The sequence below is a fragment of the Bubalus kerabau genome, chromosome 8 (genome assembly GCF_029407905.1).
Source record: "Bubalus kerabau isolate K-KA32 ecotype Philippines breed swamp buffalo chromosome 8, PCC_UOA_SB_1v2, whole genome shotgun sequence".
Taxonomy (NCBI): Eukaryota; Metazoa; Chordata; class Mammalia; order Artiodactyla; family Bovidae; genus Bubalus; species Bubalus kerabau.
The window spans coordinates 26,815,476-26,841,928 of NC_073631.1; the positions used below are offsets into that span (position 1 = coordinate 26,815,476).

A 26,453-nucleotide genomic window follows, 5' to 3' on the forward strand; every position below is an offset into this window, starting at 1 on the left:
TGCAAAACCCTATTGCTGAAGGGCTTTTTGCATTATCAAGATGTGTGTGAATTTGGAGAGGAAAACAATTTATACACATACTTTTGAAATGCCTATAACACAAAGTTACATTTCAGAAGGCATCCTAAGAAATACAAGCCATTAAACTGTAAGAAAAAGGACAAAGTCAAATTACCTATTTGTGTAAGGGAAGAAAGAACACGTCTGTTTTAGAGATTTTTTTTTTCAAGTCATTTTCTAGGTCCTGGAAAAAGAGATTTCAGTCTCTAAGCTGGAAAAATCTTTTAATAAATTAAAATTTAATTAAGCTGAGAAGGCAACAGAAGCAACTTTAAAATCTAAATAATAAATACAAATTCTAGTAGATTTTGTTTCTTCCAAAAGAGCAAGGTAAAAACAGTGATGTTTAAAGTAAAAGGGAATATGGATAAGTTTGATCTATCAAAAAAAATTTCAAATTACCTAATATTAACTTGAGAAAAAAACAATTTTAAAATAAAAGGACACTAATTTTATTATTATAGTTGACACCAATTATTTAGGGAAAGATTGTTAATATCATATCTTTATCACTGGAAACCTAAAAAACTGTCTTGCAGTGCTCCGTATTGTGTATATATCCAACCTAGGGGTGAGGCCTGAAATGTTCGTTTTCTAATATATACATATTATTAAATACAGAGGCAATTTTTTTAACATTGATAAATCAAAATCCACATGACCTGTTCGATCAACTAGAATTCTCTAGTGTTAGTGTTATAGGCTTCCCAGGTGGCGCTATTGGTAAAGAATCTGCCTGCCAGTGCAAGAGACCTAAGAGACTGGGGTTTGATCCCTGGTTTGGGAAGATCTCCTGGAGGAGGACATGGTGACCCACTCCAGGAGTCTTGCCTGAAGAATCCCATGGGCAGAGGAGCCTGGCAGGGCACAGCCCATAGGGTGGCAAAGAGTTAGACACCACTGAAGCGACTTAGCATGCATACACGCAGTGTATGTTATATAATACATTTTGTACATATACCCTACAAATACATGGCACATCTTTACAAGAGCCTTCGTAAAGTATTATTATTAACTCCATATAACAATAAGAAAAAATGACTCTGTATGACAATAAGTAAACTTCAATACGCAATGTAAAACGATAAATATTTTCACAACAACTATGTATTAACTGTCATTTAAGGGAAACATGACAGTTTTCAGGATATTATTATATATAACATACTACATAAAAAGAGAGACCAGACAACATGAGTTTATATTTAGTTTTTTACTTATTATGTATCAGTCTCTGCCCTTAGCGTTTCTCAACTGTAATTCATTTATACCACACAACAATCTTATGTGGGTTACACTATTGTTATTTGCATCTTACAAATAAGGATAAATAAGAGGAGGCATAACTTGCTCAATATTACACTGTAAGTTGTAGAGCCAAAGTCTGAACCCAGGCAGTCCAGCTCCACAGAGTCTGTAATAGTTTTTTGTACATTTTGGATAATAATTTATTATCAGATGTGTCTTTTGCCAATACTTTCTCCCATCTGGCTTGTCTTCTCATCCTCTTGACATTGTCTCTCATAGAGTAAAAGTTTTTAATTTTAATGAAGTCCAGTTTATCAATTTTTTAATGGATCATGCCTTTGATGTTGTACCTAAAAGGTTATCTCAACACCCAAAATCTTACTTATACATTTACTCCCATGTTATCTTCAAAGAGTTTTATAGTTTTATGTTTAAGACTCTGGTTAACTTTTGTGAAGGGTTGTAAAGTCTGTGCCTAGGTTTACTTCTTACATGTAAATGTCCTGTTGTTTCAGCACTATTTGTTGAAAAGACTGTTCTTGGTTTAATTGAATTGCCTTTGCTCTTTTTTGCCAACCACAATTATGCCGATCTATTTGAGGGTCTCTAATCTGTTCCACTGATCTATATTTGTCTGTCTTTTGACAATACCACATGGTCTTGACCACTGTATCTTCATAGGCTCATAAGTCTTGAAGTTGGGTGGCATCAATCTTCCAAGTTTCTTCTTTTCCTCCAATGTTTTGTTGGCTATCGTCTTCTTCAACATTCTGTGTTAAGTCTTTTTGCCTCTCCAGGTAAACTTTATAATAAATTTGTCAATATCCACAAAATAACTTGCAAGATTTTGATTAGGGATTAATAGAATCTATGGGACAAGTTGGAAAGAATTCATATCTGGAGAATACTGAATCTTCCATTGTTTTGGCTCTAGAATCGATGTGTTTCTACCACTCCATTTGTTGCTTTTCCAATGGCTTTCAATAATACTTGAATTTTAGTTATTAATCCTGATACTAGCATCATCATTTCAGGAATATGAATTTTTAACAGGATTCCATTTGGTTTTTATGTAAGTACTTTGAGAAAGGTTAATCAGCACATTCAGAGATTTGGAAATTTAAGAATCAGTGCCAAAGAAATAGGTGAGGGAGACTACGAGGTACAAACTTACAGTTTCAAATCAATAAGTCATGGGTATGAAGTATACAGTCTGGGGAATATAGGAAGGAAATAAAATCTATCTCAGAGAGGTTAATCTCAAGGTCATGTGGATAGTACATAGTTGCACACCTAAACTTCACTCAAATTCCATTGCTCTGCTATGTAACATGCAAGAGTACTAGGCTCAGCAGGAAAAGAAAATTAGCATATTCTCTGTCTTAAATCTCCTGGAAGATCCCAGGGAGAAGGGAATGGCAGCCCAGTCCAGTACTCTTGCCTGGAAAATCCCATGGATGGAGGAGCCTGGTAGGCTGCAGTCCATGGGGTCGCTAAGAGTCGGACACGACTGAGCGACTTCACTTTTCACTTTCATGCATCGGAGAAGGTAATGGCAACCTGCTCCAGTGTTCTTGCCTGGAGAATCCCAGGGACGGTGGAGCTTGATGGGCTGCCATCTATGGGGTCTCACAGAGTCAGACATGACTGAAGCGACTTAGTAGCAGCAGCAGCTGTCTTAAATAGAGTCAGTCACGTCAGATAATGCTGATAAATTAATCTTTATCTCTGTCTTTCAGTTTCATTCTGAATACTCATTTCAGAGCTTTATTAATTCTGTAAAATATTACTAAAGTCATCCTCAAATACTTCCAACTATTCCCAGACATATATCTATATTTTAGTTACCAGTGTTCAGAAATAGGCTAATTAAGATTTCTGAAAGTTTTATCCTTTATTAGCAAGTGTATGAATTCTCTATTTGAAAGGATCTTTACTTTCAACCCTCTGATCATGGCTAGATACTTTGTATCAAGTGTGCTTTTCATACATTATCTACATACAGAATATAAAAACAACAAAGGAAATTTAGACTGTGGCTTTAAGGGTGACTGCAGCTGTCAGTAATAAAATAAGTTATTTCTAGAGGAAATTTCCTTCAAATGGTGCTCTCTGTGGGGAAATAATGATAATATTTCAGTGCATACACATTAGAAGTGCTCCTGTGGATAAATGTTTAATATTAGTCATAAGATAGTCCTTGTCATGGAAATGAAAATGTGAAAATGTTAGTTGTCCAGTCGTGTCAGACTCTTTGCGATCCCTTGGAACTCACCAGGCTCCTCTGTCCATGAAATTCTCCAAGTAAGAATACTGGACTGGGCTGCCATTCCCTTCTCCCGGGGATCTTCCCCACCCAGGGACTGAATCTGGGTCTTCCAAATTGCAGGCAGATTATTTACTGCCTGAGACACCAGGGAAGCTCAGAGGAAATGGTTAGCATAGGTGCCAGGCTCCTTATCAGAAAGTAATGATGAGAAATTGGAGGTCATAGGCACGGTGATGGGAATTCCAAGGCTTCCTTTATACATACTCTGAAGGATGACTCCTCCAAGAACTGAGAGAAGGTGAGAAATCACTGGGAAAAAGCGAGAGGAATAGCAATACACAAGGCAAATAAAGAGAGGACTTCACCTCAGTGATTCAATAAAAATACAGCCACATATTTTTGTAAGTGAGGCATAATATGTGGCAAAGACTTACAAAAATACTGGTTGCTAAAAAAAAAAGACAGAAAGACAAGAATGCTTAAGTAACTGCTTTTTCAATATAGACTACATTTCTGCCACTATCTCCCAACCAAAAAAAAAAAAAAATTCTGTTCAATATATCTGCTTATGCTTTGTTTAAACAATAATGAAAATTAGAATTATCTAAATTTAACCCCCTTAAAATTCAATTAGGGATGAAAAGCTTAATTAATCATATACAAATGCTCACTAAGTGACAATAAACTTGTGGGAATAAAAGTTTAATTACACAAAAATTGTGAACACTCACCTTATTTAGGTAAAGGAATAAATAAATAGAAAATGAATTAAGTAGTTTACTTGTTGAGTAAAAGTAAAGGCAGCTTACTTGTTGAGTAAAAGAACTAGAATTTGAGGAAATTGTATAGGTTTCTCTTTATAACAATTTTACATATCAATGTCTTGTCTTTCAGAACTGGGCTCAAGTGTTAACAGTCTAAATGTATGATTAATGCCTCAAAAGGAAATGGTAAAGGTTATAGCCAGCTGAACTCTAATTTATAACCCTATATAATGCGCGGGAAGGCTCACTGCATCAGTCAGGGTCCAATCACGAAACAAAAAGCATACAATCATTGTAATAAGTAAAGTTAATGCACTGAATTATTAACTAGTAAAAAGGTCGTTAACTAAAAGAGTTAAACAAGGTATAGGTCAGTAGCACAGAAGTAGAATCTGTAGAACACAAACATTACCCATAGATCTTAAGCAGAGTGAATGAGGCAAACACAAGTTTCAAAGAGCCCTTTACCATGACCAACACCAAGTCTAAGAGTCTGCATCTCTGTACAGGTTGTGCTCCCATAGGGACTCTACTGGGAACAAAGAGATTTCGAGAGGGTGTAGACCCCAGAGGGAGTGGGATACACCCAGTCCACTGGCCACCTAGAGGGCGGGGGTCCATCAGATGCTAAAGGCTACATCTTAACCACGAGATGAACACCACGAGGTTCCCCACATATTCATCTGTTAAGGGCTGATAGAAAACGGCACTTCAGAAAACAGAAACAAAGCCCCTCCCTCTTGTCCTGCCTTTGCTGTGTCCTACCAGACCTTTGAATTGGCAGAACCTAACAACAAGTCACTCGCAAAAGAGGAGCATCTCTGAGGTCTACCTCTGATAAGACAAGAAATAGCAAAGAAGAATGTGGGGAAGAGAGGCAATACAATGAAGGACTGGCAAGCTGATACTTGCACCATCTTTAGTTACGGAAACTGATGTAGTAAAATCTGTGTAAGGTCATGTGTTTATGCTTACTGTCACAAAAGATAACTTCTTGATTCCTATTTTTAAATTTATTTACTCATTGTATCATTCTGACTATTCAGCAGAAAGTACATTGGTGGCATTATTTACTAGCTTAACATTTTATTGAGGTGTAGATAAAGTACATACAAATTAATACATTTTTACAAGTATATCAGTTCAGTCACTCAGTCGTGTCTGACTCTTTGCGACCCCATGAATCACAGCACACCAGGCCTCCCTGTCCATCACCAACTCCCAGAGTTCACTCAGACTCACGTCCATTGAGTCAGTGATGCCATCCAGCCATCTCATCCTCTGTCGTCCCCTTCTCCTCCTGCCCCCAATCCCTCCCAGCATCAGAGTCTTTTCCAATGAGTCAACTCTGCACATGAGGTGGCCAAAGTACTGGAGTTCCAGCTTTAGCATCATCCCTTCCAAAGAAATCCGAGGGCTGATCTCCTTCAGAATGGACTGGTTGGATCTCCTTGCAGTCCAAGGGACTCTCAAGAGTCTTCTCCAACACCACAGTTTAAAAGCATCAATTCTTCAGTGCTCAGCCTTCTTCACAGTCCAACTCTCACATCCATACATGACCACAGGAAAAACCATAGCCTTGACTAGACGGACCATTGTTGGCAGAGTAATGTCTCTGCTTTTTAATATGCTGTCTAGGTTGGTCATAACTTTCCTTCCAAGGAGTAAGCGTTTTTTAATTTCATGGCTGCAGTCACCATCTGCAGTGATTTTGGAGCCCAAATAAAACTACATGTCTATTGTCTATACACTCCATGGAATTCTCCAGGCCAGAATACTGAAGTACGTAGCTTTTCCTTCTCCAGGGGATCTTCCCAACCCACGAATCAAACAAGGGTCTCCTGCATTGCAGGCAGATGCTTTACCAACTGAGATATCAGGGAAGTCCAGTGATAAAGTACATAAACTTTAAATGTACAAACTGATAAATTTTTACAAGAATATACACTCATATAACTACAAGGGTATTATCACACTCAAGTCTATTACCAGCACCCTGGAAGGCTCATTCTGGCTGCCCTTCAGGAAATAATCATTTATATTTTAAAAGTTCCCTTAAAAATCTTTACTCTTTTTCTTATTACATGTTTAGTACAACTAATAGGAAGTACAAAGAAAAATAATGTAGCTTTCTGTAAAGGAGACTAAGCATGCAAGAAGTTACTTTGAAACCTACTTAATGTTATCATTCCATCTTTCTAAAGTAGTCAAAGCACTGTAGGATAATTATTGCACTACTCTTGTTTCTGTGTAAATTGATAAGTTATCAATTTCTTTCTCATTTTTTCCAGGGGAAAAGGAAATGACATATAAAGAATACATATAGCCTCAAATAATCCTCTGCCATTTTTCATAGAGACAGAGATGGAATTCAAGGTTTTTTAAACTTTCCTACAAATACAAAAAGTGAAAGTCACTCACTCATTGTCCAATTCTTTGCAACCACATGGAATGTAGCCTGTCAGGCTCCCTGGTCCATGGAATTCTATAGGCAAGAATATTGCAGTGGGTAGCCTGGTCCCTTCTCCAGGGGATTTTCCCAGCCCAGGGATAAAACCCAGGTCTGTCCCACCTGCAGGCAGATTCTTTATCATCTGAGCCACCTGGGAAGCCCAATAATACTCGAGTGAGTAGCCTATCCCTTCTCCAGAGGATCTTCCCAACTCAGGAACTGAACTGGGTCTCCTGTATTTCAGGTGGATTCATTACTATCTTTACAATCTGAGCCCAATAATACTGGAGTGGGTAGCCTATCCCTTCTCCAGAGGATCTTCCCATCCCAGGAATCAAATCAGGGTCTCCTGCGTAGGTGGATTCTTTATCAGCTGAGCTACCAGGGAAGGAAACTCTCTCTTTAATGTAAGAAAATTCTGCTGCTGCTGCTGCTGCTAAGTCGCTTCAGTCGTGTCCGACTCTGTGCGACCCCATAGACAGCAGCCCACCAGGCTCCCCCGTCCCTGGGATTCTCCAAGCAAGAACACTGGAGTGGGTTGCCATTCCCTTCTCCAATGCATGAAAGTGAAAAGTGAAAGTGAAGTTGCTCAGTCGTATCCGACTCTTAGCGACCCCATGGACTGCAGCCCACCAGGCTCCTCCGTCCATGGGATTTTCCAGGCAAGCGTACTGGAGTGGGGTGCCATTGAAGAAAATTCTGCATGTATGCAAAACAAACTAGTAAAGCAGCAATAACAACAAACACTTAGCAATAATGTAGCTTATTAAAGAAGTGATTTAAATGCATGCAAAAAATATAGTAAACTGTTTCTTCAAAAGTCATAGCATTTAACATTCAGCAAATGTGGAGTATACTTTTATTATGTCATTTTATTGCAAACAGTGAAAGGAAAGTAACACATTAAGTAGAAAAATCAGGGTCTTAAAAAATATTTTAAGACAACATTAAGACTTTAGAACTGTTCAACTTTTCAGTTGAAATAAATTTAACCAATTAATTGCTCAGTAATCCAATAGACTAAAAAAATTTGATATTACTGGCTTTATCTTCTCACTCTGTATGTCTACAGATTTAGATTTCTAAAACCCCATTTTAATATTTTGCATTATCATATAAAATTTAAAAATTGATTGTTTCATTGAAATTTGACACATTTAACTGCATAGTTTTGTTTTTTTTTTTCCAACTAGCTTTCAATCACAAGTCAAAAGTCTTTGAACTTATTAAGCTTCATGGCCTGAAAGTGGTGAGTGTTTTTCCAGAAGGTTTCAGATTTTTTTAATGGCTGCCTTTACTGGATTTGATTCAAAATTTTCTAATGGGAAGCATACTTTAAACAACTTTGATTCCATGTTTTTAACATATTATTTTATTTTATTGCTCTTCCCTGAGAGCACTTACAATCAACATATTTCTAAACATTTTATATTTGGTTATATTTTGTTGGTTCTTTGTTTTCTGTTATAATGGACTTTCAAAGATTAAGTGAATTTGCAGATTTTCCAAACAAACACATCTATACAGGACAGTGTGATATTAGAAAGTTCCTGAAATTAACTAATACAATGTAAATGCTTTCTGCATTACCCATTTGCTACAACAGAAAGTGAGGGAAATTGCCATTGGGCTTGCTTTAGGGAGAAAACTGCTGTTTTGAAATGAAATACAAAGTTTACTGCGTAGACCCTATTTTATTCTTAATCATGTTCAATTTGGGAGTATCCTCTTTCATTTATATACAAGGAAATGATGTCAGGAGATGATCTACTATTTTCAAAGGCAAAGGTTATCACACACAAAACAAACAACTTTTTCTAGTTTATCTGTTCACTCCAAATTGTTTTACTGAATTAACACTCTTTACAGTGTCATTAAATGTCACATTTAAAGTGCTTAACAAAATAACACCATGTTTAAAATTTAGCTGCCTTTAGCCTGATGCTGTCTGTGCTACTCCTATTTCCTTCATCCTTGCTTGGCAAGGACATTTAGTCACACATACTCCCACACACATACCTCAGTTATTCACTCTGATCTCCGGGGCTCTCCTTTCCATCCCCCGTCTATTTTGTATTATTATTCCAGGTTTCTTCCTCTTCCTTCCTTCCTCCCCACCCACTCAACCCAACTACCCACTGAAATCCTGAGTTCAATTCCTCAGTAGATTGCCCAAATTAGCACTTTGCTCCATTTCCTTGTAGAAATACTTTTGCATGCCTCCTTCCTCCTTACAGACCACTAGCTCACCTTACCTCTACAATCATTCTTCAACCCCGGCTTATTCCAATAGAGATTTAGACAGCTCCATGCTCCTCCATTTTCCTTTCCATAACAAAACATTTCTTTGGAAACTGCAGCCAAGAATCCGCACAAGCAAACTCAGTGAACCAGTACAATATGAAGGTTTTATACCAGATGAGAAATTGTGCAAAGCTGTGGTCACACTCAAGTGCATTATGGCTAGTGCCTTAGCTGATTGCATTTTCATTTGTAACATGGCAACACAGCCAAGAACTTGAATCAGGCTTACATGACAGCACGTTAGCTAGGATTCCATGCTGTTACAAAGCTCTTCTGAATGACCCTAGATAACTGGGATGTGAAGTGATCCAATAGCCAGGACTTTCTAAAGGGTTTAACAAAAATACATTATATACAAGAAGTGTGAAATATGTACCTCTAGTAATTTCACATTTTTCAACAATGACTTCAGATTGTTTCCATTTAAAACGCAAAGTAAATTTTCATTGTTAATCTTTAGATACTGTAAATAAGTTATTCATTTAGTCATTCATTCAATACATATTTACTGAATACCAACTACGTGGCAAACACAGTTCAACGTAAGTTCAGTAGCAATAAAGCCTTGGTATGGAACTTACCATGAGCCATACGATGGAACCAGTAGTAACCAAAGTCAACTCCCAAGAAAGTTAAATACCAAGTCCATGGAGAATCCCAAGGCAAACTAATGAGACTGTAGTTCTCCCAGAAATAAACATAACTAGTCAGCTCAATGCTCCTGGAAAACAACCTGGAAAGATAAAATCTATCAGTAATGATTATACTATATTTTAGAGATTAACTTATGCTAAAACATTTTAGATTATACACAAAAGTGAATCTGTTCACATGTAAAAATAAAATCCTTTCCCTCTTCTTCTTGGTTTCTTACTGTTCTATCTGGCTTTTGAAGAGGCTCAGTTCCCTTGGTATCCAAGTGATTCATACCATGTTTCCTTTTGTTTCACAGGCATCACGGATGCCAACTGTTTCTCTATTTCATGGAACTTAGCAGGACGTTCTTTTTATGTGTCTCTTAAAAATACTTTTCACAGAACCCATATAACATAAATATGACAAAACTATGACTGTTTGCTGTGATTGCCATTTCTAAACTTTAATAAAGAACACAAGAAGGGTGCTTTTTAAAGGAAATGTAAAAAGTAGAAAATTATAAACAGCATGTTTTTAAAGAGGACTGAAAAATGCCTACTAAGTTAACATGTGTTAATCCAATAAAGTTTAAGTTGCTGCTGCCTAACTCCATCCTCTCTACTCTCTCCTTCCTTTCACACACACACACACACACACCCACACCCACACACGCTTCAAGCTCTTTAGATATTTTTATTAGCATCTCAAACTGGATCCTCATAGCACTCCAGTATTCCTTGTAGTAACAATCTGTTGATCTCAAAATATAAAAGAATATTTTTCCTAGAAGTAAACAATTGTTTTTAAAACTCATATAAAGTATCTCTTACCACCTATTCAATCAAGCGTCTGCAAATTCTATTTCAAGAACTTTCAAAAATATACTTAATATATTTCAATTTTATGAACAGGAGTATTTTTCCTTTTAAGTTTTCTGTGAGCAAATTTAAGATCAGACTCAAGCTAATCATTGCTTTTATCACTTTTATAGATAAGATTGAACTGACTTTTTCACTTATATTTATCATTCATATATAAAATGAATGATACTACTGAATAAAGATTTATTTATAAACCATGAACTGAGGAAGTTCTTAAATATACTAATTTAAAATAAAAGTCAAAGAAGCAGATCTTTAGTTTTCTCTTTATATTTATTCTTTTACTAATATTTCCCTTTATACAGTCAGCCTCTATGAATGAACATGTTACTGGGTTTGCTGGATACCCAGGTATTTACTTTTAATCTACTTTTGACTTTAATTATGATACGATTTTAGCTGTGATTTATGGATAAGAACTTTAAAATAGCCCCATATTTTGAATTCTTCAAGTTATTATTTAATCAGTAACACAAAACACTAGTCCTCTTCCCAATTGCACTAATAAAATAATCAACAGAAATGACAAATGCCTATACTTTCAAAAAGGATTATGCATCATCAGATCTTAAAACTCAAATTTCAATTTAAGATTATTCTCAGTTTATAAATTGGTGGTCATACAGGGAGAGTCAGAAGAGACTAAAGAATAAGATGGAACACTCTAGATTGGGAGGTGGCAGTTTTTATAAACAAAGGAACTTACAGAGCTGGTTTGTCGGGTGGCTATAGGAAACATAAATCTCCATACTCTCCCTCCAGAATCTTAAGAGTTTCCAGAAAGGTCCTCACTGGGTTAATTCATTTATTCAGTTAAGATGGCCTCAACCACACCTTACTCTCTCAAGGATTCATCCTTGAAACAGCTGCCAATAGCATGGGATTGTGGGTGGAATTTACATTCCACAGACAGGGGAGAGTGCAGAAGAGAGGGGAAGGGTAAGAAAGGTTCAGCTTATAGGTCAACCAGCGTCACCTCCTCTCCATGACCTCCTCCAACAATTACATGATTGGAAAGAGCTATTTTGTCCTTAAACGTGAGTCCCTGACCCAATTGGACTGCCTACCCAGCACTCCTGTCACAACTCAGTCCAAGCCCTGGACACTCCAGAACCCTTCCTGTCAGGCGGCCTTCAACCTGCTTTCAGGGCCTGCATGAGTCCCTTTCCTGGTCCAGACCTCCAGAGGGCCCACCTGTGGGTGTGCAAAAGTTTCAACATGACAAGGCAGATAAAACTGGCTTTTTTGGACATGTAGACAGAGATGGGATGAGCAATCTGGGTGTCCACACACAGGTATGTGAGGTCCCTCATGGGACAGGACAGACAATGGGCCAGGGGCTCTCACCCTGTTCTGGAACTCTGAGGCATTCAAGAACTTGAGATTTGAAATGTGTCTTCCAGTTTGCCATCCAGGTGATCAGGGTGAAAGTGTTAGTAGCTCATTGTGTCCAGCTCTTTGTGACCCCATGGACTGTAGACCCCGAGGCTCCTCTATCCATGAAACTCTGCAGGCAAGAATACTGGAGTGGGCCACCGTTCCATTCTCCAGGGGATCTTCCCAATCCAGGGATTGAACCCACAGTCTCCTCCATTGCAGGCAGACTCTTTACTGTCTGAACAATGATCATGGTGGGGGGTGGGTAGAACAAATTTTATTGTAAAGTAAGTTAGCTTGGTTGCTAACTCATATCTAGACTATGACTTCTGAACAATGTCATTCATTACTGACATCTGGACAAGATAATTCTCAGTTGTAGGGGTCTGTTTTGTGAAAAGAATTACCCAAATTACGAAACTTAACATTGTTCCCTAGGACTCAGTGGTAGAGGACTGACCAAATAAAATTCAAGTTCTAGGTAAAAAATGGTGAATAATATGAATTTTAAATGGTCTAACTTAAGTTTTCTTAAAGATTCTAAAGTTTGACACTATTGCCTTTGGGGCCAGATAATTCTTTGTTGTAGGGGTTGGTCATGTGCATTGTAGGAGGGTGAGCAGCATCCCCAGTCTCTACTGACTGGATACAGGAACACAGCCTTCCACTTCTGTTGTGAAAACAAACTGTCTAAATGTCTCCTAGGAGCAAAACTGTCCCAGTTGATAACCCTAAATACAAAAGACTGATCCAGAAAGAAAAAAAAAATTAAGACTTAGAAAATGCAATGAAAAGTTGAAATAATCTGCAGTCTTTTGACATTTGTTTTGGTACCTAGTGTCACAGCAGGTCAACTCATGAATTCATTCAATCTTTCAATGAATTTGCATTAAGAATCTACTGGGTGTCAGGCACAGAACAAAAAAGGGAAGACACATCAGTGAAGAGGGCAAATACAGCCACCTGCCTCATCCGTGTCCCACCAGCTCAGTATCTCTTTTCAAAGTTGCTGTCTTTCTTGGCAAGTTTTCCAATGACAGTTAAAAGAGGCTGTCAGATACCAAGATTTCAGTAAAAGAAATGGGGGATCCCTGGAAAACTTCCATTTGTAAAACAAAAAGAACCTGCCTGCAATTGAAATGTTTCTTTATTTCCTGTACAGGTGCCAGGTCTTGAGCAGGCACTCAATTTATTATTCTGTCAACTTACTTATTAGGGTTGACACAAATCGAGCTGAAATATGCCTGACATACTACAGTCAAGACTTTTTCTTTTTTTTTTCACACCTTAGCACAAAGCTAAACTTTTTCAAGGTGAAGAGGAAGAGAGGAGAAGCTGTGGGAATTAAATCCCCAGCTCTCTATCAGCAAGATGGATATGATCCTCTTCCATCATAAATGGGGAAAAACGGCCATGGAGTACTCACAACTAGAAACAATTCAGCAAGGGATACAGCTGGGAAATGATTATCAAGCTCTGCAAAGCTCTTGATGGCAGGAAATAGCACCTACATTTTCAAAAATATCCCCACCAGACCCAGAATTGTAAAGCTAAACCTTTTCCTCTTTCTATTCCCAATTCCACCATTCTCCCCTGCTTATGACTTTGCACACTGGCATTCAAATAATTCTAACCCCATTCTGAGGGAAGAGACATATGCAATTTGCATACGTAGTGAGCTTACTTTATCATACAGAGATGGAAATGAGGTAGCACAGGGGCTTGGAATAACCAAATGCTAGAAGCACAAGCTGGAATCAAGATTGTTGGGAGAAATATCAATAACCTCAGATATGCAGATGACACCACCCTTATGGCAGAAAGTGAAGAGGAACTAAAAAGCCTCTTGATGAAAGTGAAAGTGGAGAGTGAAAAAGTTGGCTTAAAGCTCAACATTCAGAAAACGAAGATCATGGCATCTGGTCCCATCATTTCATGGGAAATAGATGGGGAAACAGTGGAAACAGTGTCAGACTTTATTTTTGGGGGCTCCAAAATCACTGCAGATGGTGAGTGCAAAAAAAAAAAAAAAAGACGCTTACTCCTTGGAAGGAAAGTTATGACCAACCTAGATAGCATATTCAAATGCAGACATTACTTTGCCAACAAAGGTCCATCTAGTCAAGGCTATGGTTTTTCCAATGGTCATGTATGGATATGAGAGTTGGACTATGAAGAAAGCTGAGCGCCGAAGAATTGATGCTTTTGAACTGTGGTGTTGGAGAAGACTCTTGAGAGTCCCTTGGACTGCAAGGAGATCCAACCAGCCCATTCTGAAGGAGATCAGCCCTGGGATTTCTTTGGAAGGAATGATGCTAAAGCTGAAACTCCAGTACTCGGGCCACCTCATGGGAAGAGTTGACTCATTGGAAAAGACTCTGATGCTGGGAGGGATTGGGGGCAGGAGGAGAAGGGGACGACAGAGGATGAGATGGCTGGATGGCATCACCGACTCGATAGACGTGAGTTTGAGTGAACTCCGGGAATTGGTGATGGACAGGGATGCCTGGCGTGCTGCGATTCATGGGGCCGCAGAGTCGGACATGACTGAGCAACTGAACTGAACTGAACTGAGTGAGATCCCTTTCTCATGAAGTTTGAGTGCAAGAGCGAGAACATGATCTAAATAGGAGGCATTAGACAGCTCATCAACAGCCTGTATACCTAGAGGCTCCCCTCCCATTGTCCTATATTTTTTATACATTCTTTCCAAATAGCTATTTCTCTTAGGCCTAAGGCATATCTGTTGGCAAATGAAAGACAGCTAATTTTTAATATGTTTTATTTAACATTTTCTGTTCACACTAGAAATTTGTCCAGTCAGACTGGTGGTTGCCAAGGGGTCGGGGGTTGGGAGAGAGATGGAGCAGAAGGTTGGGGTTAGCAGAGAAAAGCTTTTATATTGTTGTTGTTCAGTCACTAAGTCGTGTCCAACTCTTTGCGACCACATGGACTGTGGCTCACTAGGTTCCTCTGTCCATGAGATTTCCCAGGCAAAAATACTGGAGTGGGTTGACACTTTCTTCTTCAGGGAATCTTCCTGGACCAGGGATCAAACCTACATCTACTGCATTGGCAGGCAGATTCTTTACCACTGAGCCACCAGGGAAGCCCAAGCTTTTATATACAGAATGGATGACAATAAGGCCCTACTGTATAGCACAGAGAACTATATTCAATATCCTATGATAAACTATAATGGAAGAGAATAATTTAAAAAGAATTATATATATATAGATATATTACTGAATCACCTTTCTATGCAGCAATAATTAACATATTATAAATCAACGTACCTCAATAAAAATCTCTATCTTGTCAAAGTTTAGTGACATAAAATCTGGTAAGATATCAAAGTACTGTTCCAGTACTGATGCTGGGTTTTAAAAAAATATAATTTATTATGTTGAGATTTTCCAATAATCAATCAGATCAGATAGATCAGTCGCTCAGTCGTGTATGACTCTTTGCGACTCTATGGACTGCAGCCCGCCAGCCTCCTCTGTCCTTGGGATTCTTCAGGCAAGAATACTGGAGTGGATTGCCATGCCGTTCTCCAGGGAATCTTCCCAACCCAGGAATCAAACCTGCATCTCGTACGTCTCCTGCGTTGACAGGCATATTCTTTACCACTAGTGCCACCTGGGAAGCCCATTTTTTTTATATCAGATCAGATTAGATCAGTCGCTCAGTCATGTCCGACTCTTTGCGACCCCATGAATCGCAGCACGCCAGGCCTCCCTGTCCATCACCAATCCCCAGAGTTCACTGAGACTCACGTCCATCGAGTCAGTGATGCCATCCAGCCATCTCATCCTCTGTCGTCCCCTTCTCCTCCTGCCCCCAATCCCTCCCAGCATCAAAGTCTTTTCCAATGAGTCAACATGAGGTGGCCAAATAATCAATAAGTGAGAACAAATATCATTTGGGGATTGAGAATTACAAAGCTAGTTTTTTATCAAAATCATCTCAGTTTGAACATTCCATTATCAAAGGTAGAGAAAGGTAACACTGGAGAGATTGTTTACTTTCTCACTATCTAATTTCAGATATGAGAGCATTAGGCTGAACGGATCCTAAAATTATCTAGCTCTCAAATACTTGCGTGCTCTAATCATCAATCAAGCAACTGAAATTTGATGTAATGCTCTCACTGCAAACTGTAAACTTTTCAAACCAACTTTCAGAGTCAGTACAATTATGTACCCAGTGTTCACAGACATCTGCGAACTTGTACTATTTCATGACTATCATTAGGGCAATGTGTACTGTTTAATTTGTCCAGATGATACAAAACTGAAAAAAAATAAATCAGGCATCTTTATTTCTAACAATCTTGTCATAGACTAAAAAATAAACCAATATTTAAATGAGATCACTCAAAATGCCCTGACAAGTTTCAGGAAGTTATAAATAAATAAATACATATTTGAAATATATATGTATTTATATTGATTTTTTCCAAGAAATTAAATTATTTATTTACTTCAAAATCTCTTACACCTGGCCCAGGAACTTGCACTGTCTGCAAAGCTACTGCCACTTTTGCTCCATCTAGTGGAATACTGATTTTTGCTTAGTAATAACAAAATATATAACAACAAGCTCTACCTTCTGCAGGCAGACAACATTCCTACTGCTGTTTCCTACCGTGAGATGACATTTACAAATCAATCATTTAACTTAATTTCTTTTTTAAACAACCACAAAACCAGAGTCTTCTGTAAACACAATGTGGTGGATCTGAAAGAACTAAATGTGCTACATTTTTTACTTTGCAACAAGTAAATTACTTCAAGAAATTCAATAACTCTATTGAATAAGCACACAAACACAGACTTAATAAGCACAAGGAAGCCTCCTTCATTCAGGAAGGACAGTGTAAGAGCAATATCTGAAGTTACACCATTAAGAAAAACAAAGTCTACTGATGAGGTTTCTAAGGTAAAAGTTAAGAGGACATGAGGCATTCTCTCTAGCAAAAATAACTAACATAGCAGCAGGTTTTTAAAATGTATTTTGTTTGCCTGGGATGTTCTTTTCATAACTTTCTCAGTTAATAGGACTATATTAATATTCACAATAAAATGCCATTATTAATATTACATAAACGAATGTATCTCTTATTTAGGACAATGAATAAATACTTACTAAATTTCATCACCCCAAATGGCAGACACTCATTTGTTAGAAGTCTGATGTTGCCAAAAACAGTATCAACTCTGCTACTCAAGTCTAGTATAAAAATGTAGTACACAATTTTCCTTTATTCGCTAGTCCTACCTCCAGGAGTCAAAAGAATCTCAAAGAAGTTTAACTTCCTTTTAAGTTTTGCTTTTTATTTATTAATTTTTTTTGATGAATTGAAACTTTCTTGTCAGGAGTGGACAATGCCATGGCAGCCATGGCCAGTGAAACTGTAGATACATTTGGTGCAACATCGCAGACATAGTTCCATAGTAAAAACTGGCAATGACTCATATGTATTAAAAGTGGAGTGTCCCCAGCTCATTTGAAAATTTACCTACTTAAATTATACCTCCAACTATTGCAATTTGATTTATAATCTGCTGTTTCAACAGAATAAATGAACCCATTAAAAACAAACATACTGTAGATATTTATATCAGGAATAAAATTTCTCTGGGGAGGATGCAATTTATGGAAGCAGAAACAGTGGAAGGAAGTAACAAATTGAAGTCCCAGTTTTTTAATGAAGGATTGGAAATTGAGTTCTGCTTCAACAAGCAAGGAAAAAAAAAAAGATGTGATTATTTTTCACTCGTTAGCATTTCAGTCAGTAGCATGATGTTTCACAAGTTTTAGCGAGATTTTAAAAAATTGATTTAGTCAATATTTCATTTTATTTTGTATAGTCATATATGCAATTAACCAATAGAAAGGCATATTATCTGCAGATTGTACACTGCATTTAAGTACGATAAATACACATGCTTGTCTATAACTTCAGGACAAGACTCTTACTAAGAAGTCTGCCTACTGGATTCTAGAAGAGGAAAACAGATGCAAGCCTGCTCAGAATCTGGTTCTTAGGACAGATGGACATTTATTACACATTGCAGTCTGTCTGACAGGCTTGTAAACAAGATACAATCTTGTCTCTGTTGAATAATTTTCCTTACATAAAGATTTGAAAGATACACATAGATCTTTTCCATCAATATGGTAAGTATGCTACTGATCTTCAAGCTACTTTGACTTTTATGTTATAATGAAACTGAGATCCTCAAATAAACATTGTTTTTCCTCAAAGTCTGCACACAGCATTTCCATTACATGAATGGCAAAGTGGAAAAATATGTTCAGGGTTTCACTTTGATTTCCCCAACTTTTTGTCAGAGGCCACATGCCTGTTTGGAATTACTATCCAAACTATAATTCCTCACAAAGGGATTAACAAATAGTATACTACCATTTTTCTTGCAATTATGAATTTTAAGGACATGGCAAGCCCCTGTTGCTGGTGTAGAAAATGAAATTAGTCCCTCGGAGAGGGTATGATCAATGTCGTGATAATCTACCCTTCAGCTGTTAACGATTTGCACAAGGATTCCCCTTGATGCTGTGGTTTCAACTGAAATATTGTTCTAAGAGTTTCGGTCAAATCCCCCTTCTCATCTTGTGCTGAAACAGGATTGCGAAGAGTGGATCCTAAGGATCAGCTTTCCTTCTCTGCTTATGTCTGGGAATTTTTGTGATAGAAACAAAATAAATGAAAACATTGGGAAATTTCATTTCCAGATAATTTGCTTTGCTGAGATCTTTCAGACAAAAGCCTGTGAAAGATAAAATTATTTGTAAAATGTACAAAGTTATCCGTATTTCATAATTTAAAACTGAGAACAAAAAAAAGAAGTAAGGTGCTGTTCTGATTCAAAATACAACTATAAAAAATAGGCTCCAAATTCAAGTTCACAACCTTTTCCCTTTCTTTCAAAGGGCACCAGAGTTCACAGCTTGTGCTAGATTAAGGAGTGTTATGAGTAGTGGGATGTGAAGAAAAAGAACTCCAGGCTTATCCCTGAAGGGCTGGTTTGTTTTATTTTCTCTTTCTCTCTCCCCATTTCCCTTATATTTGGGGGTTTCTTTTTTAGCAGAAATATTACTCCTTGGGTATCTTATTAGAATTCTATACCTTTTCTTTTAATCACGGTGTTGAAGAGAAATAGAGTACTGAGGATACAGTTTACACTTCTAGTTGTTACAATATAATAAGAGAACAATCTAATCTGACTTGTGACCAAAGTCAAACTTAAAACAGTGAAAGAAATACTGACGCATTTATCCGACTTGATGTCTCCCTGAGTTCTTTATAAATTCATTCCAGCTCAACAAAATATGTGATGCGTAATTGTTCCTGCAGGGCACTTCTCAGTTATCAGGTTATTTTGACAATTCATCAATTGTTCCATTTCCATAAAACTATACACTCAAGTTTCTCAGAATAAACTATTATTACCGAGTATTTTTCAACAGTCAAATATACTTGTCCCTTGAGTATGCTGAATATATTTTTTGTTCACTTCTGTTTAGAGGGAGGCACGAAATAAAGGAAATTATGTATAATTGTAAATTCCCAATTAGAGTATTCTGGAAATTGAAAATAATTTGAGATATTATTCTCTGATTCTGACAGCAGCATGAAACCATATGAGTAGTTTTTCAGAGAATCACTGTTCTGATTACCATTACTATTATTTTATAACTATTAACCTATCTTTTTCATAGTAACATGTATGAAATAAATTTTACCTTTAGGTCTACTTTCTATCTAAATAATTTTACTCAATCATAGGAAATGATTTTACGTTTTCTCAGCTATCTTTAAGTTCTTATTTTATTTTTAAAAAATCCACCTTGGTTTCCCACTGGGCGGTTCATGCAAACATTCCAAAGCAGTGAGCACCGGTCAGAAGTGAAACTCTTAAAACAGTAAAAGAAGCAATGGGTGGGAAGCAGGAATGAGAACATTCACCAGGAATACAAGGCACAGACTTCTGAGGGACTCTTCCCTCACCCTCTCCTCTTGGGAAAACTCGCATACGTCGAAGAGCCCTCCATTCACTGGTACCTCCTCTAAACACATTATAATGTATTCTTTCTAAAAAGTAGCACAGCATTCATTATTTTGGGGTCCCCAGGTGGTACAGTGGTAAAGAATCTGCCTGCCAATGCAGGAGACGCAGGAGACAAGGGTTCAATCCCTGGGCCAGGAAGATCCTCTGGAAAAGGAAATGGCAACCCCAGTATTCTTGCTGGGAGAATGCCATGAACAGAGAAGACTGGTGGGTTACAGTTTATGAGGTCTCAAAGAGTCAGACACAACCGAGTGAGCACACTAATGCAGGAGATGCAAGAGACTTGGGTTCAATCCCTGGGTTGGGAAGACCTCCTGGAGGATGAGGAAATGCCAACCCACTCCAGTATGCATTGTTTAATCCCTTCATCCTCAGACTTCACCCTCAACATAAAACTATAAGAATGTGAGATTTAAAATAAAGTCTGCCATATCTCTACAAATGACCCAATTTCATTCCTATACCTAGAGTCTATCATACAGAGCGAAGTAAGTCAGAAGGAGAAAAACAAATACCGTATATTAACAGATGAACGGAATCTAGAAAAATGGAACAGATAAACCTGGTCCCGGGGCACAGTCCTAGAGACACAGACATAGAGAATGGACATGTATACATGGAAGGGAAGGGGAGGGTGGGAGGAACCGGGAGATTAGGACTGACATATATACAGTAACATCTATAAAATAGATAGCCAATGGGAGCCTACTGTATTGCACAGGGAGCTCAGCTTTGTGCTCTGTGATGACCTAGAGCAGTGGGATGGGGGCAAGGGAGGCTCAAGAGCAAGGAGATATCTGTATACATATAGCTGATTCACTTCATTATACAGCAGAAATTAGCATTGTAAACCATACTCCATTAAAACACACACACACCATTATTTTGTACATCATTATAGGCATAGGAGTTAAAACTATGAAGAAAGAACACCTCTTTTTCTCAAGTTACATGCAACCTAGCGGGAAGGGCCGGCGGTGGGGGTGGGGGCAGGTGGAGGGCAAACAGGTGAGCTTAATACCATGTGACAATTCTATTATGGTGTAGGCACAATACTCCACAGTGATTTCAGCCCGCAGTGAGGTGATGCCTAAAGTAGGGCTGGAAAACAGACAAGACTTGCTGAAGAGTATGACTGAGAAGTCTATATTTAGACTGAAGAAATGAATGGGAGCTGGCCACTTGGATGACCACAAGAGACATCTGGGTGACGGCAAATATGGAGCAAATGGCTATTGCAATGGGGGAAGAAGAATCAAAGGCTGGAACCTTCAAAGGTTCTTCAAAGAAGAACCACAAGGCAGGCTGGATAGACAGAGGCCTCCATAGATTAGGGAAGAAATTATCCTCAGGCCATAAGGAACCTATGAGGGAGTTTCCACCAGATTCACGTTATGGAAATATTTGGCTGCAAGTGAAATAGGACTGCTGCTGCTGCTGCTGCTAAGTCGCTTCAGTCGTGTCCGACTCTGTGCGACCCCATAGACAGCAGCCCACCAGGTCCTCCGTCCCTGGGATTCTCCAGGTGAGAACACTGGAGTGGAAAATAGGCCTAGAGACAGAGATACCACTTAGGAGACCACGGTAGAAATCTAGAGCTTTGTGTGACATTGATTAGGGAGATTGCTACTGCAGGTGGATTTGCCTGAGGCAAAATTAATTTCCCAGTAGATAAGTCGGACAAAACTCAGGCCTGGGACTAGGCTAAAACAAGCAATTGCCTTGGGCACAAAATTTAAGGAGGCAGCAATAAATTCAGTAATCACAATAAATAACACTTAGAGCAGTATTTTCAGTAACAGATGTAAAACATCCGTGATGAACAAAACATCGAACATTTAAACAATGACCGTAACTGAGTTCTCTGGGGATGTGTGTAAAAACAGACCAATTCCCCATACAATGGGTTTATTCTTCATCTTACCTGGATAATTTAAGTTTATTCACTCACCGCAGCTAACCAGCTAACTCACCTCGGAAGCCGAGACATAATGCCGGCTGACAAAGAGGCTAAGGCATCATCCAAGCCGCCTGATGGCTTCCCTTTGCGAATCCAGCTGACAACCAGCTCAAGCAGCATCAAGGAAATGAAATATGGAGTTGCCTGGAAAGGAAATCGCAGAAGAGAGATGCTATTGTGCTTGGTATGAAATTCTTCCAAGTTTCCTGATTAGTCATTCCCGAAGTGGGAGGCCCAGAGTGACAGTTCATAGCAGAAAAGGTATGAACCTATCCTCGGGGATTATTTCCTCCCAACAGGCAAAGAAATCTGTTTATTTCAGACACACACTAACAAGGTGCTCCAATGCTATCATCCGATTTGGATACAAAATAGAACCATAGAGGCTTCCCTGGCAGCTCAGTGGTGGAGAATCCGTCTGCCAATGTGGGAGACATGGGATCGATCCCTGGTCCAGGAAGTGTCCACATGCTGCAGAGCAACTAGGCCTATGTGCCACAACTACTGAGCCTGTGTTCAAGAGCCCGGGAGCCGCAACTACTGAGCCCAGTTGCCAAAACTACTGAAGCCTGTGTGCCCTGAAACCTGTACTCCCCAGCAAAAGAAGTCACTGCAATGAGAAGCCTTCACACCACAGCTAGAGAGTAGCCCCTACTTGCAACAACGAGAGAAAAGCCCGTACAACAATGAAAACCCAGCACAGCCAAAATAAATAAATATATTTTTAAAAGAAAGAAATATAACCATAGATGTAACCACAATAATTCTGCCAAGAAAATAAAAAAGATTAGGCAGGACATGTTTCAAGGTCTAAAAAATACTTTTTAAAATAAGGGCAATAATCAGAAATCTATCAATACACTACAAAGATAAGGTCCACTTTAAATCACTTTCCTTAAATATGTGCATGATTTTTTTCATATTAGAATGACAGGAATCACAAAATTGAAATTGTAGGAATACATACTACTATATCGGAGAAGGCAATGGCACCCCACTCCAGTACTCTTGCCTGGAAAATCCCATGGGCGGAGGAGCCTGGTAGACTGCAGTCCATGGGGTGCCTAGAGTTGGACACGACTGAGCGACTTCACTTTCACTTTTCACTTTCACGCATTGGAGAAGGAAATGGCAGCCCACTCCAGTGTTCTTGCCTGGAGAATCCCAGGGACGGGGGAGCCTGGTGGGCTGCCGTCTATGGGGTCGCACAGAGTTGGACACGACTGAAGCGACTTAGCAGCAGCAGCACCACACTACTATATATAAAATATACAGCTAATAAGGACCTACTGTATAGCATATGGAGAATTCTTCTCAGTACTGTGTAAGATTTATATGGGAAAAGAATCTTTAAAAAAATGGATATATGTATGTATAACTGATACACTTTGTGGTACAGCAGAAACTAATCAACACTGTAAATCAATTATACTCTAATAAAATTTTGAAAAAAATTGAAACTATAGGAACAAAAAATTTTGCTTCTGAGTATTTCAGAGAATGAGATCATTTTAAACATTTTAGACATCATTCAAGTTTTATTCATTCAGTTTTTTCTTATAGAAAAAAAATCATCTATAATTGATGACAAATATCACGCTAGGTTTGATGTCATAATATAAAATAATGATTTATAAAGATGTGAGTACCACATTCTTTCCTTAAAAAATCAGAAAGGGATAATATAAAATCCTGAAAAAATTAAGGCATTCTCTCATTTGAAAGTTGATCATGAGTACTGAAATTTTCTAAACCCAAAGCCTAAGAACATATTTTCTGATGTCATTTTATTTTCTATTTCTGGTCTGAACTAGTAAGTGTTTTAGGAACAACTCTGACAGGGTGGGGAACTTCAGTATTCAAGTTCTAATTCTGGATATTTCCACTTCCAATCGTGGCCAGTAACCAGAAGTGAAAAGTGCCTCTGAACACTTAAGAGTTTCAAAGAAAACTTGGTTTAAGTTCAAACTTAGGAAATCAGGGTTGAATTCTCAGCTGTGTATCCATCCTGCAGAACCACCCTGCTTAAAACAACAACAACAACAAAACAGGAAATCATTTCCTGGGAGGAGGTAGACAAGCTTTCCTTTAGAAACAAAATTGTTAACAAAGTTTACTGATACCACATAACCATTGGATACTGAGCTTCTAACAGCTAAACCCGTAATGCCACTGTGTCCCGGAAAACTTTTTAGTTTTATCAGATTCTGAAGTGACATTTCAGGGAAGAAAAATTTAACAGCAAGAGATGGTTATGGATATTGTACAGAAATTCAATTCAAGTGGAAATTCTACTTTTCCCCCATGCTTTGTTTTGAAACTGTTTTTATTAGAATTATTTGAAGAATGGACATGAATGAAACCCCACACTGTGTTTAAGTTACTTCTTATTAAGAGGAAAGCAAGAGCAGCCTCTTCCCAGAGAGCCTCACCTTCTGTACATAATCAGGCACCTCTTCCAGGGTTTGGAATGACGTTTCACTGGGCTTCATCACATAAAACATCATGCGAATCCCCTGGGAAACCGAAACATCCTGTTGGGCTTCTGGGTTCTTCATCTCTGCCCTTGTCTGACTCCCAGCTGGAGAGTATTTGTGCTCCAGTGGTTGAAGCCAGAGGCTGAACACAGAGAACGAGCTGTGCTGCACGGATCAAGCCCTCTGTCAGAGAGAGACCCGTGAGGAACAAAGCCCCACGGAGCAGAGCCAACAGCAGAGTCTGTGTGCAGACGGGGTGTGACGAGACAGGAAAGAACAAGGATCAATCAGGAACGAGTTCAGAGTTCAGAGGGCGCTGACCCAGAAGCCGCCCCACGGTCGGGAGGGGAAGAGGAGGAAGGGCTTCTGCCCAGATCACAGATAAACAACGGAGTTTAGCTGCAGGTGGAGTAATTTATCACTAAAAAACGAGAAACAAAAAACCCACATGATACCTCCTTGGAGAGAAGGAACAAAGTGATGGCAAGTGAAAGTTCGCTCTGAAAAAGTGGGTGGAAATTCAAGATGCAAATCACATGAAGAAAATATTATACCTGTTTTTCTTTCCCTTTGGACATTAACATTGGGCTCAGGTTTGTAGTCTCCCAACAGTGTCACATTTTCTGAGAGACAAGGTATTCTGATCTCAGGTAATAAGACTAACCTCAAAAGCCAGTAAGCACCAAATATATCTTACTGGTGACTGCCTATGTATTCCTGCATCTGTATCATGTTCACATCTGAATGTTTGCAAACCAATTTAAGGGCATGCCAACTATTCACATCTGTATTCTTCTTAGTGCTAATGGGGATTTGGATTGAAGCAGCAGTTAAGGTGTTGCTGAGAGACCTTATCTCTGTTTTCCAGGAGGAGCATGGGTTGTTTGTGCCACTTAGGTAGGCTAAAAGGCACTTAACTGACTGCATCAACAATGAGTAAGTGAAGCTTTCCAAATCAGTCAAAGGCTATGGACATCCTTTGATTCCCACCTCATCTTTCAAAAATGTTTATGTAGATGTAATTAGGTTATTGACACATGACTGTCCTCGGAGAAATAAACAGGCATTATAGATAAGCAACAAATAAATTGCTACCCAGAGACACTATTAACATTTTGATGTATGTATAATTAGTTCCACTATCATATGACATGCTTATTACTAAAAAGCACTACACTATGCAAGTCTGTACAATAAAAAACCATGGGGCTAATGAGAAAAATGGGATTACAATGCAATACTCAAAAACTTCTTAAAGGTCAACAAGGAGAAAAAAATCAGAACCTAATAAAAATGGTAGCACACTTTTATACATGTATGTATTGACTTAAAATATGTAACATGAAAGCTGCAAGTTAAATTTTATTTGGGGCAAAATGAGGACAATAGCCCGGGACACAGCATTTCAGATAGCTCTAAGAAGCTTCTCCAAAGAGGTAGGGGGAAAGGTCAGTATATGTGTGATTTTGTTGAGGGCTACTACATGCAATCAAGCATATATTTTTTGCAGAAAGTTTCTGCTACTTTTTAGAAGCTCGCTGCTAGTCACAAGGAGCAGATGTAATCAAGGAGTTTAGTGTTTTTCTAGTATGAGGATATACAAGAATTGGGCTTCTAAAAATATCTCACTATCTGAAGACCTGTTCTGCCAGTTTTCCCAGAGCACAGAGTGCCTCATTTCTGTTCTCCACCTTGAATTCCTTTCAGGGGGTGATGAAAATCATCAGCTGCAGCAGCACATTATTTAATCCTTACAGAGGTACATGCCAAGTGCCAGTTTGTAGCTGGGCACATGTTATATGATGAAGAAATGCATAAAAACTACAATATGGTATTTCATCTTGAAAAAGATCTGACCTGACCTTTGTTTGTGGAAGCTAGTCTTGGAAGATTTGTCCATTGTACTATGGAGTATGAAGGAGGCTT

The 26,453-nt window shown here is 38.5% G+C and overlaps 1 protein-coding gene across 1 annotated transcript in view; it reads right to left on the bottom strand.

The window, feature by feature from the left end:
* The window catches only part of AGMO (alkylglycerol monooxygenase), a 392,936-nt gene extending 368,056 nt beyond the window's left edge, over window positions 1–24,880 (bottom strand). The window contains exons 1-3 of the mRNA XM_055589894.1: window positions 24,483–24,880; window positions 22,064–22,194; window positions 9,679–9,830 (exon numbers count right to left, since the gene is read on the bottom strand). Coding sequence (XP_055445869.1) covers window positions 9,679–9,830; window positions 22,064–22,194; window positions 24,483–24,608 — 409 coding nt within the window. The 5' untranslated portion in view covers window positions 24,609–24,880. The remainder of the gene's footprint in view (window positions 1–9,678; window positions 9,831–22,063; window positions 22,195–24,482) is intronic.
* Window positions 24,881–26,453: the final 1,573 nt, after the last annotated feature.